This window comes from Schistocerca gregaria, chromosome 1 (assembly GCF_023897955.1).
Source record: "Schistocerca gregaria isolate iqSchGreg1 chromosome 1, iqSchGreg1.2, whole genome shotgun sequence".
NCBI classification, from domain to species: domain Eukaryota; kingdom Metazoa; phylum Arthropoda; class Insecta; order Orthoptera; family Acrididae; genus Schistocerca; species Schistocerca gregaria.
Window position 1 is genome coordinate 681483657 of NC_064920.1, and position 16964 is coordinate 681500620.

A 16964-nucleotide genomic window follows, 5' to 3' on the forward strand; every position below is an offset into this window, starting at 1 on the left:
CCCATCAGGTCCCACGAGACTATGCTAGATTTTAGAGGTTATATGTGGCAATTCACAAAAACATATACTGAACTGATAAACAAACTGAGGTAAGAAATAATTGATTAAATGTGCAATAATCCCAGAACCATTTCCCATATAGCTTTGGAGCAGAAAAGTATATGTCCAAGATTTCTGTTATAATGTCAAGTATTTTTCACCTGTATAGGTACAAGATTTTTCTCTGTTTGTGAAAGTGCACCTCAGACTTATATGTTGCCGCATACTCTGTATGCTTAACCCGTCTCTGAAGTGGTTGAAGTCATTCTTCAGTTTTGGAGAATTTTTAGTTTCTCATCACTTGTATACACCTGAATAATGTCTTCTATGCTGAGCAGAAGTTAAAAGCTTTTAGGATTAAAACTACACTTTCTGCTGAATATATTGTATGAACTGTAGTTACATTTTGGAACAATTATATAATACATTGCTATGAAACACATCGTCTGTTGGTTTCTTAGTGGTCACTTAGAACCAGAAGTTGCACATTCATAACAATCCCTGACACTACTGCTCTGTGGACCACATTATCTAATGGCACACTCATATCCTAGATTCTTACCAAAATGTAACAGCTAAAAAAATTAATATTTTAACTGTGTTTTCTTTAAAAACATAACAGTATATTACTATAAAATTGTGCATATTAAAATAAGCTAGATTTGAGATATTAAAAATCTTTTTGCATTTAAATCACTTCATTTAAAAACAGACAACTATTACATTTGTTTCAATAATAATGCATCTCATGCACAAGCACCCTTATTATGTGCTTAGTCCTCCTTTCTTCTTATTTATTAAATCAATGAATAGCAATTTTGGTACTGCTCCAAAACTGCATTTACCCCAATCACTGATGTTTGACATAAACTGCACAAGTTAAAAAAAGAATGTAAAATCATTTCAGCTTCATTGGATATCTCTCATGCCAAAAACTGCAATATATATTCTGCAGATGCATGTAACATTTGAATTATGTCTTATCTTCATCTCTGAAGTGGTTGAAGTCATTGTTCAGTTTTGGAGAATCCTTAATTTCTCATCACTCGTATACACCTGAATAATGTCTTCTATGCTTGTATAGGTACCAAACATAAGTGCCATTAATCCAAATACACACACCAACACATTTTTCCAAAGTAGCCATTTAAAACGTCCAAGTCCACTATCCCAGAATGTAACAACTTCAATAACTGCTGGTACCATGATACCAAGTACAGACATGCAAAGAGCACCAATAAGTGAAATGAATGGCCCTATTGTGGGCACTGCAACTGCCAGACCAACTGGAAAAGAACAAAAACAGAAATTAAAATAATAAATCGAAATTTCTAGATTGTGTGCTAACAAAATTTTAATTTGGTTCATTTACAATGGCCACTTTAGCCACACAGAATCCTATAAGTGAATCAGTGGACATGTTCTCCACACATACCACTTTCCTTTTATTCATTCATTTGACAATTGTGTTTCATAGATCTATTTATGGAGGAGGACATTCAGTGATGTGAAATGAGTTGTGGAGCCCTTTAAAATGAATCATGGGGGGGGGGGGGGGGGCGGAGGGGAGGAAACTGGGGTATCTGCTCCAGGCAGCAATTTTAGGGAATGCCAAATTCATATTCTTGAAGAAAATGCCTTGTTTCAGAAAGCGCCTAGCGTCCAGTGTACATTGGTCTATTGATTGTTGATTATTGAACACATTCTAAGTTGATATCTGAAAGAAACATAAGTTGATTTTTGAATGTGTGCATAGTGTACATGATGTCTCCACCAAGGGACTTCCTGTCACATCGAGAAATAATAATAAAAAAAAAACTTTCCTGCAGACTAAAGGGGATGGGGATATATGAGCGAAGCAGAATAAACCGAAATGGGTGAATGCCAAAATTGTTTATTTATGTGGCTGATTGTGTGTGTGAATGATCAGCACTGTTACACTTATTAGTGAAATCTGTGGATCCAGACTACTAGAATGGAAATAAATGACTAACAGGTAAGAAAGATTAATTATTAATCTTCTCATTGTAGCCAAGAAAATGAAATTTTGACAAAAAATTTTTGCCCGGTCGCTACACTACTAGGGGCCATTGTACAGTCCCTGGTTAGCAGCCACTAAAGTTCTGTTCTTGGAACAGTGATGGAAATGCATTGTATGAACAGGTAATAACGCCTAACCAGAGAATAACAAGTGATTCTGGCAGGGTTAGTGCAGTTAACCAGATAAAAAGTTTTGACATTGGCAGGAACAGTTATAGAATTAATGATGACAAAGTTGTTTGAAAGAGGAAGGAGAAGGAACAGGGACATTACACAAATTACATGAAAGAATATGATGATTCCAGATTTATATAACATTTTTGTATTACTATGATTTTGATTTCATGCTTGAGAAACTGGAGCATATGAAAGAAGTGTGAAACTATTTCCTAACAGTTAAACTTTTATATATTTGATACTGGTACTTCATGATCTGTCATGTCATCTATGTAAATGAGGCAGATAAAAATGACCATTTGCACCAAAACAGTCTTGTTTATTTGGCATGTGTTACAATTGCTGCAATATTAGAAAGGCATATTTTGTTTTATCTAGCATATAGTGACAAAATAGACGTAATGAAATTGAGACACCATTGGTTTAAAATACACAGCTATTAACAAGAATATTTCTTTTGGTTATTATTTTGTACAATAGTTAAGTATATTAAATTCCACAAAATGTTCCTCATCCCGTCATTTCTTTTGGTATAGCGGAAGATAAAAGACAGAGACATTGATACAATTAGTAAGCCCTTTCATAATTTTTCTTTGTACATTCCATAGGGAATGTATACCTATGGAGTGAGTATAGTGTACTGCACACTTTTTCAACATCAAGGCAGACTATTGATATGAACCCCTCCAGGCAATTGCAATGTCACCTTGCGAGAAATTATTGTTAGTCAGACTGATGCACAGTGTATATAGTATCAGTGAGCATGCTGGAATGATGCTGATTGTCTACAATATATAGTAATAGCAAAAGCTGAATATTACACGTATTCATATTGTTTAACATATCTAAAAACAAAGTTGATGTGACTTACCAAACAAAAGCGCTGGCAGGTCGATAGATACACAAACAAACACAAACATACACACAAAATTCAAGCTTTCGCAACAAACCGTTGCTTCATCAGGAAAGGATGTGGGTTTTAAGGGAGAGGGTAAGGAGTCATTCCAATCCCGGGAGCGGAAAGACTTACCTTAGGGGGAAAAAAGGACAGGTATACACTCGCACACACACACACACACACACACATATCCATCCGCACGTTATGCCCAAGGTAAGTCTTTCTCTTTCCGCTCCCGGGACTGGAACGACTCCCCACCCCCTCCCCCAAAACCCACATCCCCTCGTCCCCCTTCCCCCTCCCTCCCTCCCGACTATTTAAAGATAGTTATGTGGAAAATAAATTTAAGACACAACATTTCTACTGTTAATTCTATTACATTGTATAATGTAACAGCAAAAATGGGAAGACTGGCTTACAATCATTAACAATCAATCTCAATCTTAGCAGATTGGCACTATTTTACATCTGCAAATTTAGCTACAGTTGCCATGTTGTGAAAATCAAATCGTACTTCACTTCCCTCCGCTCAAAAACTAACACCCTTATTATATTCAAAACCAAGGCTATCTCACTTTTCATGCACATCCCTTGTCTCTTCCTCTGTTTTCCGTTGATAGCCCACACTTCATTCTCAACCTCTCGGCAGTTGTTGGGCACTATCTCTCATATGTTACTTTTGTGCTGCTCTCAAAGGCTCTCCAGTGTGACATGTCATTTCCTCATTCAGTTTTACCTGCAATGTTATTCTCACAAGGGACATGATCTTGATCACTTTTGATAACATTCAATTTGAATGGCTCCTCTCCATTTACATTTCTCCAGTGATCTATACCAAAATTCAACTTGATTCTTCAAGGAACATCTCCTGTGTTAGGTGCATTCATACAATTTGTAAAGCATTATCTTCAGACAAAATTACACAAAAATTAAGTCACTCATAAAAGAAATACTCTAAATTACAAACACAACATTAAAAATGGCAACTTCCCAGATACATGATAGGTAAACAGAAGTGAAGCACTCACCAGAAAAATTAAATTCACCTCTACACAACAAACATTTAAATTTGCTGCTTCCCAGGTATTTGTTTCTGCAATACACATAAAATTATTCAATATTACTTTTCTATTACTATTACAGAGACGTGGAAACACCAGAAGGTTTCAGATTGATTATAAAATCGTAAGAGAGAGATTTCAGAATCAGATTTTAAATTATAAGACATTTCCAGGGGCAAACATGGACTCTGAACACAATTTAATGTTTGTGAACTGAAGATTAAAACTGAAGAAATTACAAAAAAGGATGAAATTAAAGAGGTGGGACCTGGATAAGGTGAAAGAAGCAGCAGTTGAGGAGAGTTTCAGAGAGAATGTTAGGCAAGTGTTGACAAGAACAATAGAAAGGAATACAGTAGAAGATGAGATCTTTATGAGATAAAATAATGAAGGCAGCAGAGGATCAAATAGGTAAAAGCACAAAGCCTAGTATAAATCCAGGGATAACACAGGAGATATTGAATTTAACTGATGAAAGGAGAAAATATGAAAATGCAGCAAAAGAAGCAGGTGAAAGGGAATACAAGCATATTTCACCACGGGAAAGACAAATACCACCTAAAGGAAAATTAAAGGGACCTTTGGAAAAAAAAGAAGCAGCTCAGATGGAAAACAAGCCCCAAGCAGAAATGGGGAAGTTGAAAGATGGAAGGAGTTTACATAGGGTCTGTACAATACTCTCACTACATCATGATTTAAGAAGTTGGTCATGTGTGAACTGCAAAATTAGAGTCGCAATAGGAGTTTCATGGAAATATGTACTCATTTCCCGAATGTTGATGTTATAGACATAAACATTTTGGAATGAAGGTTCTATACAGCTCAAATGCCTCAGGAAAGGAGCTACTTGCTGATAAATCATTTACTTGTATTTCATGGGTCAATGAAGGACCCAGGGCAAGTGGCAATCGAATGCTAATCACAAAGTATTTTTGGCGAGTAGCAAACAGTAAAGCCATCAATTATGGAGTGGTTTAAACCCAGTAGGCCAGAAAGTAACAGTAAAATAGTAAAACAGATGCACAAGTCAATAAGGATGGAGGTGAATGAAGCACAAATTTTGCAAGCTCCAAAAATAACTTCACCACTTGGTCTTCACCAGGAAGATCAAGCCACACTCAACAAATAAACAAAGAATGTTTTAGGCATAACATCACCAGCAGAAGAAAAAGAGGTACCAGCGGCAATAGAAGTAAACACAACAACCAAGCAGAATCAACAAGGAACAGCAAGCAGACGGAGACTATTGTGTCCATTGTGTCTGAAAGAATTTTTAACTGCAGATACAAAGAACAAGAAGCATCCAACATAAGTGACCCTCTACAAACAAGTCTAACCTGTATATGATTCATCAAAATATTAGGGGACTTGGCAGCAAAGCAGATCAGCTATCAGTTAATATATTGGCTATCAGTTAATATAAATGACAGAAATTGTATAAACTATGCTAAAATATTATGCTTTACGGAACATCATGTCACAAATGGCATTAACTTAGTACATTTAGATTCTAACTACAACACTGCAAGCTACTACTCTAGGGATAAAAATGAAAGAGGTGATCTAGATATTTTTTTTAAAAAAATAATATCATATTTAGATCTATAGATTCACAGAAATACTGTTGAGAAAAACTATAGGAAGTCTGTCCAATAGAAGTTACAGTAGATAGCTCCTCAATAATAATACTGGCTATTTACAGGGTACCTGGAGCTAACATTAGGGTCTTTTTGGTTCGAATGGAATTATTGTTATCTACTTTATTTTCTAAAAATTCTGCGGGATTTTAAGGTAGACTTTTTAACTGAAAACATCATCAAATTATAGAAACAACTTCTGATGAATTCATATAACCTTATTCCAGTAGTGGACTTTCCCACTAGGATCACACCTGAGAGACAGACTTTGATAGATAGTATATTTATAGATTTAAGTAGGCACTGTAACTTCACTGTCACCTTTGCCTTGAATGGACCCTCTGACCACGATGGACAACTCTTCACTCTGCATGACAGTACACCTCTCAAGAAATTAATCTGCACCTGGAAATATATTAGGTCAACAACTAGTGTTGCACTCGAAGCCTTTAAACAATGACTCAACCTGATGGACTGGATCCCAGTATACAGGGGAGGTTAATGCTGAATTTGATATAAATGAGTTCTCGGCCATCTTTGAAGAGGTATTCCAAAAAACGTTTTTTAGAAGCAATACTGGTACATCACCGAACAAACCCTGGATCACAAAGGGAATTAAACAATCTTGTAAAACAAAGAGGGAACTTTACATTGCAGTTAGAGTGTCTAAGTACACAATGAAAACTGGCTATTATAAAATATACTGTAAGATACTAAAGAAAATAATACAAAAATCAAAAGCATTGTATTACAAGCAACAAATTGATAACTCTCATAACAAAATTAAGATTATTTGGAATAATGTTGGAAGGGAGACAAGGAAACCATAAGAAATTTTGAAGAATTCAAAATTAAAGATGAAGGAAATCTAGTACACAATTCTGAAAACATAGCCAACATTTTCAACAACCACTTCTTGTCAGTTTCATAACAGATAGGCTGTAAGGGTTCTGTTAATGGAGTTCTGAGTCTTATGCAAAAGACTATACTCAAACATATAGGTAAAACTCATATCAGACCTGTCACGGCATCTGATAGTAAAAGAACAATCATCTCTCTCACTAATATGTATTCCACCGAGGTAGATAATATCTGTAATAATTTACTAAAGCAGAGCTATGCTTCTATTAGTGATGTACTTAGCCACATTTTCAATGCATCCTTGCAACAAGGAACTGTGCCTGACAGACTCAAATATGCTGTTGTAAAAGTCCTTTTCAAGAAAGGTGACAAAACTGAAGTCACAAATTACAGATCAGTTTCTCTTTTAACTGCTTTTTCAATTCTTCTAGAAAAGCTTATGTATATGAGAATTTTGGAGCTTCTAGATAAATATAACATTCTGAGGAAAAGTCAGTTTGTTTTCCAAAAGCGTCTGTAAACTGAACAAGCAATTTTTGCTTTCACAAATTAAATTCTGGATTCACTTAATGACAAAATGGTAACAATGAGATTATATTGTGACTTGTCAAAAGCCTTTGGCACTGCAAACCACCAAATGATGTTATAGAAAGCAGACCTGTTAGGAATAAGTGGTGTAGCAAATAAGAGGTTAGAATCATACTTCAAAGGTAGAAAGCAGACAGTAGTAATAGATAGTAGTGATGAGATCCATAGTGACCTGGTTTTATCTAATTCGAGAACCCTTAAATATGGAGTGCCACAAGGGTTCATTCTTGGTCCTTTACAATTCCTCATATTTATAAACGACCTACCTCAATGTACAAAGCTACACTGCTTTCATACCATTTTTACAGATGTCACCAACATTATGATTGGTGGTCATACATGTGAGGGTCTTCAAGAATCTGTTAATAATATTCTTAGCGATTTAATGAAATGGTTTAACATCAATGGAGTCTTGCACTTTTATGAGACTAACTATATTCAGTTCATTGCAAATGCTAAAACTGAGGATTTATTTATTTATTTACACATCAAGTTACTTAGGACCAAATTGAGAAGCAAATCTCCAAGATCAAGGACTGTTTCAGTACATGAAATAACAACATAAAAGAAATAAAAGATAAAAATAACATGTTTATGAACCCAAAAAAAGTCAATCCATAAGTTTAAGTAAATGCAATCAACAATACAACAAGAATCAGCTTAATTTTTCAAAGAACTCTTTGACAGAATAGAAGGAGTAACCCATGAGTAAACTCTTCAGTTTATATTTGAAAGTGAGTGGATCACTGCAAAGATTTTTGCATTTGAGTGGAACCAAAGGAGTTGAGGTTGGAGAGGAAATTTTGGAGTTGTTCTTCACTGTGAGTCCAGATCATGAAGATGTCATCAATAAATCTGTACCAAACTTTGGGTTGGCAGGCTTGGGTAACCAAGAAGGCTTCCTCTAAGCGACCCATAAATAGGTTGGCATACGAGGGGGCCATCCTGGTACCCATGGCTCCAGAATTTCCTCTCCAACCTCAACTCCTTTGGTTCCATCAGATTCACCTGGTCCTACTCCAAATCCCATGCCACTTTCCTAGATGTTGACCTCCATCTGTCCAATGGCCAGCTGCACACATCCGTCCACATCAAACCCACCAACAAGCAACAGTACCTCCATTATGACAGCTGCCACCCATTCCATATCAAACGGTCCCTTCCCTACAGCCTAGGCCTTCGTGGCAAACGAATCTGCTCCAGTCCTGAATCCCTCGACCATTACACCAACAACCTGAAAACAGCTTTCGCATCCCGCAACTACCCTCCCAACCTGGTACAGAAGCAGATAACCAGAGCCACTTCCTCATCCCCTCAAACCCAGAACCTCTCACAGAAGAACCCCAAAAGTGCCCCACTTGTAACAGAATACTTCCCGGGACTGGATCAGACCTTGAATGTGGCTCTCCAGCAGGGATACGACTTCCTAAAATCCTGCCCCGAAATGAGATCCATCCTTCATGAAATCCTCCCCACTCCACCAAGAGTGTCTTTCCGCCGTCCACCTAACCTTCGTAAGCTCTTGGTTCATCCCTATGAAATCCCCAAACCACCTCCCCTACCCTCTGGCTCCTACCCTTGCAACCGCCCCCGGTGTAAAACCTGTCCTATGCACCCTCCCACCACCACCTACTCCAGTCCTGTAACCCGGAAGGTGTACACGATCAAAGGGAGAGCCACATGTGAAAGCACCCACGTGATTTACCAACTGACCTGCCTGCACTGTGATGCTTTCTATGTGGGAATGACCAGCAACAAACTGTCCATTCGCATGAATGGACACAGGCAGACAGTGTTTGTTGGTAATGAGGATCACCCTGTGGCTAAACATGCCTTGATGCACGGCCAGCACATCTTGGCACAGTGTTACACCGTCCGAGTTATCTGGATACTTCCCACCAACACCAACCTATCCGAACTCTGGAGATGGGAACTCGCCCTTCAGTATATCCTCTCTTCTCGATATCCGCCAGGCCTCAACCTCCGCTAATTTCAAGTTGCCGCCGCTCATACCTCACCTGTCTTTCAACAACTTCTTTGCCTCTGTACTTCCACCTCGACTGACATCTCTGCCCTTAACTCTTTGCCTTTAAATATGTCTGCTTGTGTCTGTGTATGTGCGGATGGATATGTGTGTGTGTGTGTGTGTGTGCGCGAGTGTACACCTGTCCTTTTTTTCCCCTAAGGGAAGTCTTTCCGCTCCCGGGATTGGAATGACTCCTTACCCTCTCCCTTAAAACCCACATCCTTTCATTTTTCCCTCTCCTTCCCTCTTTCCTGACGAAGCAACTGCCAGTTGCGAAAGCTCGTAATTCTGTGTGTGTGTTTGTGTGTTTTGTTCATGTGCCTGTCTGCCGGCGCTTTCCCGCTTGGTAAGTCTTGGAATCTTTGTTTTTAATATATTTTTCCCATGTGGAGGTTTCTTTCTATTATATATATATATATATATATATATATATATATATATATATATATAGAGAGAGAGAGAGAGAGAGGCCAATGTCAAAATACACAGACTCGTGAACAGAGGTCGACAAGAGGTTTATGAACTTACTCCACTTATTGCCCGAACTGCCCATTTCTGAGCCAAAAATAATCTTTTAGAATGGGAAGAGTTACCCCAAAAATGCAATAACATACAACATAAGTGAATGAAAAAAAGCAAAGTAGACAAATTTTTGTGTTGAACGATCACTCACTTCAGATACCATTCGAATAGTAAAAATGGCAGCATTAAGTCTTTGGGCTTTCCAGGACAGTTTACTAACCTTCTAAACACCTAGAAGTTCGAACTGTTCAGTTTCATTGATCATATGAAATTAAAATGACAGGTTTGGTTGAATTGTGTGTTATAAACTGTAAAAGCTGAGTCTTATTGTGATTTACCATTAGTTTATTTTCTACAAGCCATGAACATAGATCATGAACTGCACTATTTGAAAATGAGCCAATGTTGCACACAACATCCTTTACTACCAGCAAACAGAAATAGAATAACCTGTAATACTAGAGGCATATAATTTATATAAATAAGGAACAGGAGTGGCCATTCTCAGCATTGTGAATAATGACCTTTTGTTATCTGTTGCTAAAGTTAAGGGGTGAACCAATTATGAGCTACTCCCCATATTCTGTAATGGTCCAACTTCTGGAGCAACATTTTGTGATCAACACAATCAAACACCTTAGTTAAATAAAAAAAATATGCCTAGCATTCAAAACCTTTTGTTTAACGCATCCAGTGCCTCAAAGAAAATACAGAATATAGCATTTTCAGTTGTTAAATGACTTCTAAAGCCAGACTGTGCATTTGATAACAAATCATGTGATATAAAATGATGAATTATCCTTACATACACAGCCTTTTCAATCACTTTAACAAACACTGATGGTATAGAAATAGATCTAAAATTATCTACATTATCCCTTTTCCCTTTTTATAAAGTATCTTTACTATTGAGTACTTTAATTGTTCAGGAAACTGACCCTTCCTAAAGGAAAAATTGCAAATATGGCTAAATACAGGGCTAACATGTGCAGTACAGTACTTTAATATTCTGCCAGGCACTCCTTCATAACCATGAGAGTCCTTAGTCTTCAGTGATTTAATTCATGACTCAATGTCCCCCTTGTATGTATCACAAAGGAGTATTTCACACATCAATCTTGGAAAGGCATTTACCAAGAAAGTTAAATGATTCCCTGTAAAAACTAAATTGGTATTTAATCCATCAGCAATGCCCAGAAAATGACTGTTAAATACTGAACATATATCTACGAGGGTCACTCCAAAATAAATGCAAACTAGTTTTTTAAAAATCCATCTTTTGTTCTACATGTTTGAAAGTTTTACCGTGTATACATATGTCCTTTAGGAACAATATTTTCATTTCTCCACATAAATTCCATCCTTCTCAACTGCCTTATGCCATCTTGGAATCAGCACCTGTATACCCACTAAAATTCTGGACCAACCTGTTGGAGCCACTGTTTCGCAGCGTGCAAAAGGGAGTCATCATCTTCAATCCTTTTTCCACAAAGAGAGTCTTTCACTTTTTTTTTTGCCCCCCGTGGGTGAATATGCATGATGCCACTCCACTTGTTGCCTCTTCGTCTTTGGTGAAAAATGATGGAACCATGTTTCATCACCTGTCACAATTCTTCCAAGAACTTCATTTCCACCATTCTCACACTGTTCCAAAAGTTCACTGCATATCATTTTTCTTGTTTCTTTGTGAGCCACTGGCAACATCCTGGGAACCCACCTGGTAAAAACATTTTTTAACGCCAACACTTTCAGCATTCTGCAAACACTTCCTTCCCCTATCGCAACATAGCGTGACAATTTGTTCACTGTGATGCGTCTGTCAGCAGTCACCAATTTATTAACTCTCTGCACATTGTGTGCAGTACGAGGCCTGCCACTGCGAGGAAAAGTCCTCAATATTGCTGTGCCCGCTTTCATCACGTAACCTGCTTGCCCACCGACTAACTGTACTGCGATCAACAGCAGCATCTCCATACACCTTTTTCAACCTCTTGTGGATGTTTCCCACTGTCTCGTTTTCACAGCACAGCACGTCAAGTGTAGCAGCCATCTTGAAGACATGCTGCGACGGCACCACTCATGGGAACAGGTTGAACTAAGTTTGAAAGTAAGCGGGAAGGATGTATCTACACACTGTAAAACTTTCACACATGCAGAATGAAAACTTATATTATGAACTGAATTTATATCGTCGACCTTGTGCTGCTGACCAAACACTTCCTTCACAACTGACCATATGGTTTCAATTTTATCCTTTGAATTAGTTATTCTATTTGCATATCACATACTCTTTGCCTTCCTAATAACATTTTTAAGCATCTTACAATACTCTTTGTAATAGCCTACTGTAGCTTGATTGTTACTACTTCTAACATTTTGATGTAATTCCTGCTTTGTTCTACATGATATCTTTATCCAACTAGTCAGCCACCCGGGCTGCCTATTACTGCTAGTACCCCGTTTAGAATGTTCTAATGGAAAGCAACGCTCAAACAACACGAAAAATGTGTTACGGAAAGCATTATATTTATCATCTATGTTATCGGCACTATAAACATCCTGCCACTCTTGTTCCTTGACAACTCTTAAAAAACCCTCTGTTGCTGTTGGATTAACTTCCCTACATAATTTGTAATTATATGTGACATTTGTTTGACTACTAAAGCCTTTCAGTGTTAAAAATTGTGCATCATGGTCTGAAAGGCCATTCGCCCTTTTACTAATAGAATGCCCATCTAGTAATGAAGAATGAATCAAAATATGTCTATGGCTTTGCTACTGTTCCCCTGCACCCCAGTAGAGTAGAGGATGAGTTAGATAACTGTGAAGTATGGGACAATCAATAAAAACAAAAAAACTTTCAGGTATTGTAATTGACTGCAAGGTATACTGGTCTCATCATGTAATAAATTTTCAGAAGAGACTTAGCTCACTGATTTTTGCCCTACACATTCTCTCCAAGAGTGGAAATATATACACAATGAAAGTAACATACTATGGATATTTCCATTCTCTTTTAACATATGGTATTATATTTTGGAGAAATCAAACACTAACAAAGAAAATAGTCTTGGCCCAAAAATGCACTGTAAGAATAATGAGCAGCATATACTCTAGATGTAGTTGCAGACATCTTTTCTGGAAACTAAAAATTCTAACTGTTAGTTCCCAATACATATTTTCTCTTACATGTTTCATCACCAAAAATGCTGAGTTTTATACATGAAATAGTGAATACATGGATATGATACTAGGAGAAGGCACAGTTACCATGATGATTGTAAAAACATGACTACAGTTCAAAATGGTGTGCAGTTCTCTGGTGCAAAAGTTTTTAATGATCTCCCTCCAGATATTAAAAGAAAATTTGATAACTAGTGCTCTTTTAGGGTGCATCTGAAGCAGTTTCTGATGGAAAGGTCATATTAACATTTGGAAAAGTTTTTTAGCCACAATGAAAAAATTTAATACATCTGTGAAACAGAAATTTTGAGTTTGATATACCATAGTGTAAGTTTGAGCAATGATTTAGATACCATGCATATGTGTAACATTCATAGTTACTTTCATTGGTTTTGTATTTGTTTTTCGCTTTCTGTGTCTAATGTTTGCTGTAATCTGTCAGTCTTACAACACATGCATAATGCAAACATGGAGTATTACTTTTGTATTATTGACTGCTTTAATACTATCTACATATAGATTGTTTTCTGACACATTCTATATCCTTATGAGTTTATCACAGTTGGATCAATGGAGTAAGAATGAATAAATAAAAAGGGAGATAAACTTAAAGGCAATATTATGGGAAAGGATGGGGACATAGATGAAGATGCAATTGGAGATATGATACTGCGAGAAGAACTTTACACATTACTGAAAGACCTAAGTTGAAACAAGGCCCAAGTAGTAGATGAGATTCTGTCGAACTACTGATAGCCTTGGAAGAGCCATCCATGACAAACTCTCTATTTGTTGTGCAAGATGTATTAGGCCAGTGAAATACAGTTAGACTTCAAGAAGAATGTAGAAATTTCAATTCCAAAAAAGTAGTTGTTGATAGATGCAAAAATTACCAAACTATCAGGGTAATATGTCATGGTTTCAAAATACTAACATGAATTCTTTATAGAAGAATGGAAAAACTGGTAGAAGCTGACCATAGGTTAAAATCAGTTTGCATTCCAGAAAAATGTAAGAACATGTGAAGCAATACTGACCTTACAATTTACCTTAGAAGATAGGTCAAGGAAAGGCGCAAACCTACATTTATAGCATTTGTAGATCTAGAGAAACTTTTTGACTATGTTGACTGGAATAATCTCTTTGAAATTCTGAAGGTAGCAAGGGTAAAATACAGGGAACAAAAGGCTTTTTACAGCTCTCACAGCAACCAGATGGCAGTCATAAGGGTTGAGGCACATGTTTGAGAAGGGAGTAATACAGGGTTGTAGCCTATCCCGGGTGTTGTAGATTGTATTTTATTGGTCCTGTTGTCTACATAGCAGCTTGTGCATAAGACATTGGACAAGTCAAGTTAGGCTGAAAGTAATTTCAAGGCATACATATTTAAGCTTACAATAATACACTTTACACGTAAGTAAGTATTTATATAACACATTTCATAAATTTAAATATTCTTCAATGGAGTAGAAGCAGTGATGCTGTAAATATGACTTTAGAGATTTTCCAAATGTATTGACCTCAGTGATAGCTTTTATGTTTTCAGGAAGTTTCTTATAAAGCTTAACTCCCATGTGAAAAGTACCTTTTTGGCACATTGCTGTGCTGATTTGAGTCATATGTAAGTTTCTGTTTTGTCTGGTAAAGTGCTCATGTATATCACAGTTTTTTTGTAGTCTCCAGTCCTTGCCTATTACATTTAATTTAAAGAACAAAAGGGTTTCCATAATGTATACACATGGTAATGGGGGAATACCAGATTTCTTAAACAGGGGTTTCTGTACATTGAGCAAGATGTAAAGGAAATCAAAGAAAAATTTGGAATAGGAATTGAAGTCCATGGAGAAGAAACAAAAACCTTTGAGGTTTTCTGATGACATTGTAATTCCCTCAGAGACAGCTAAGGACTTGGAAGAAAGTTGAATGGAATGAACAGTGTCTTGAAAGGAGAATATAAGATGAACATCACTAAAAGTTAAACAAGATGATTGAATGTATTCAAATTAAATCAGGTTATGATGAGGAAATTACATTAGGAAATGAGACACTTAAAGCAGTAGATTAGTTTTGCTACTTGGGCAGCAAAATAACTGGCGATGGCCAAAGTAGAGGGGATATCAAGTGTACACTGGAAATGGCAAAAAAAGCATTTCAGAAAAATAGAAATTTCTTAACATCTAGATTAGACTTAGGTGTTAGGAAGTCTTTTCTGCAGGTATTTGTCTGGAGTGTAGCTATGTATGGAAGTGAAACATGGATGATAAACAGTTTAGACAAGAGGAGAATAGACTCTTTTGAAATAGGGTACAACAGAATAATGGGCACAGCTTGACTAAAAGAAGGGATTGGTTGACAGTACATATTCTGAGACATCAAGGGATCATAAATTTAGTACTCGAGAGAAGTTTGAGAGGTAAAAATTATAGAGGGAGACTGAAAGATGAAAACAGTACGCAGATTCAGAAGGATGTAGGATGCAGTAGTTACCCAGAAGTTAAGAAGCTTAAACAGGATAATATAGCATGAAGAACTTGCATCAAACCAGTCTTTTGACTGAAGACCACAACAACAACAGCATTACTAGTTTCAAATTATTTTAATATTACTGAGCACTAGAATGAAAAATATGTTCTTCAAATTCCACAAAGAAGGTTAATAACAATAACATCCAAATATCTACAGTTATCGTCATAATTATCTCATCTCAGAGACACTTCACTACCAATCCCCTCTTCCATAAAGTTTAAACAATGGAAAATCCAGGATAGAATGTAACAATATTATGAAAAGGAAAGTTGCTTCTCACCATATAGCAGAGATGCTAAGTCGCGACTCAGTGTGTCTGCTATATGGTGAATAGCAACTTTCCTTTTCATAATATTCTTCAGCAAAGTTTAAAATAGCCATGTCCTCATAAACTACAGCAACCACAGATTAATCATTCTGAATGCAAGGTTTACAATAATATACTGGTCAAAGTTTAGAAAATTATCATAAATAATGCAACAGAAATGACTATTTAAATAGTCCCAAACTGATGTTTGGCTGTAAAAGAAATATGAACAAAATTAAGACAAGGACTACCCATGCACATTAACTCACTTGCAAATCTCTCACTTTTCATTGCATTTATCTACCCATGAGGCATGGCATTACACTCAAAAAACTGAACTTACACAAATAATACAAAAATATGTCTAATCAGAAAAAAATATTAAAAAAACGTATTTCAAGTAATATTTACAGATTTCTTATAGAATTTCACATCTTCTCCATGCCTTTTGGCAAAACCTTTTTAGTCTTTGGACAGTTATGACATTAAGAGTTCAGACTGGCTTTCTCTGACAACAGTTAAGCTCTCCTATTTCCAAACAGATTTCTGGAGATTTTTCCTTTTCCTTAACAAGATCCAAATCTCCAACTGCAGAGCCTACAGGTTTTATCCTTTGATAACGTCTCTTTGTTCTGGCTTCTGCTTGTTTGTGATCGTTTATTCTTAGCTGACCTTTCACATCAAACACACCGAGACCATCTCTAGGTGGAAACTGTACTTTCTTGGTTAACAAATTTGGTACCTGATTCCTCTTCATTACTTCACATAGCTTAAATACACTGTCTTATGTGTTGTACTGTTCACCAGATCTTCAAAGTCTGTCAAATAATTCTTCCAGGAACTGTACTTTGCACTACAAGGAGTCCCGCAAAATGTCTAATCTCATTCATAAATCTTACTACAGGGTTAATAGCTGGTTGGTAAGGTGAAAATATTTTATTGCTACTTTATAGTATTCAATTACTTGTTTAAAAATCCATGGAATAAATTGAACATTGTTGTCAGGTAGAACTACTCTAGAAAATCCAACACTATAAAATAATCCCTTTCCATTTTTCTCCAAACCTTCTTAACAGTAACTCTCCTTAAATCATAAAAC

At 36.6% G+C, this 16964-nt stretch overlaps 1 protein-coding gene across 1 annotated transcript in view; it reads right to left on the reverse strand.

Annotated features, from left to right (window-relative positions):
• Nucleotides 1–783: 783 nt before the first annotated feature.
• The window catches only part of LOC126302081 (proton-coupled amino acid transporter-like protein pathetic), a gene marked incomplete at its 5' end in the record, with an annotated part of 163857 nt that continues 147676 nt past the window's right edge, over nt 784–16964 (reverse strand). Inside the window, one exon of the mRNA XM_049991721.1 lies at nt 784–1325. Coding sequence (XP_049847678.1) covers nt 1054–1325 — 272 coding nt within the window. The remainder of the gene's footprint in view (nt 1326–16964) is intronic.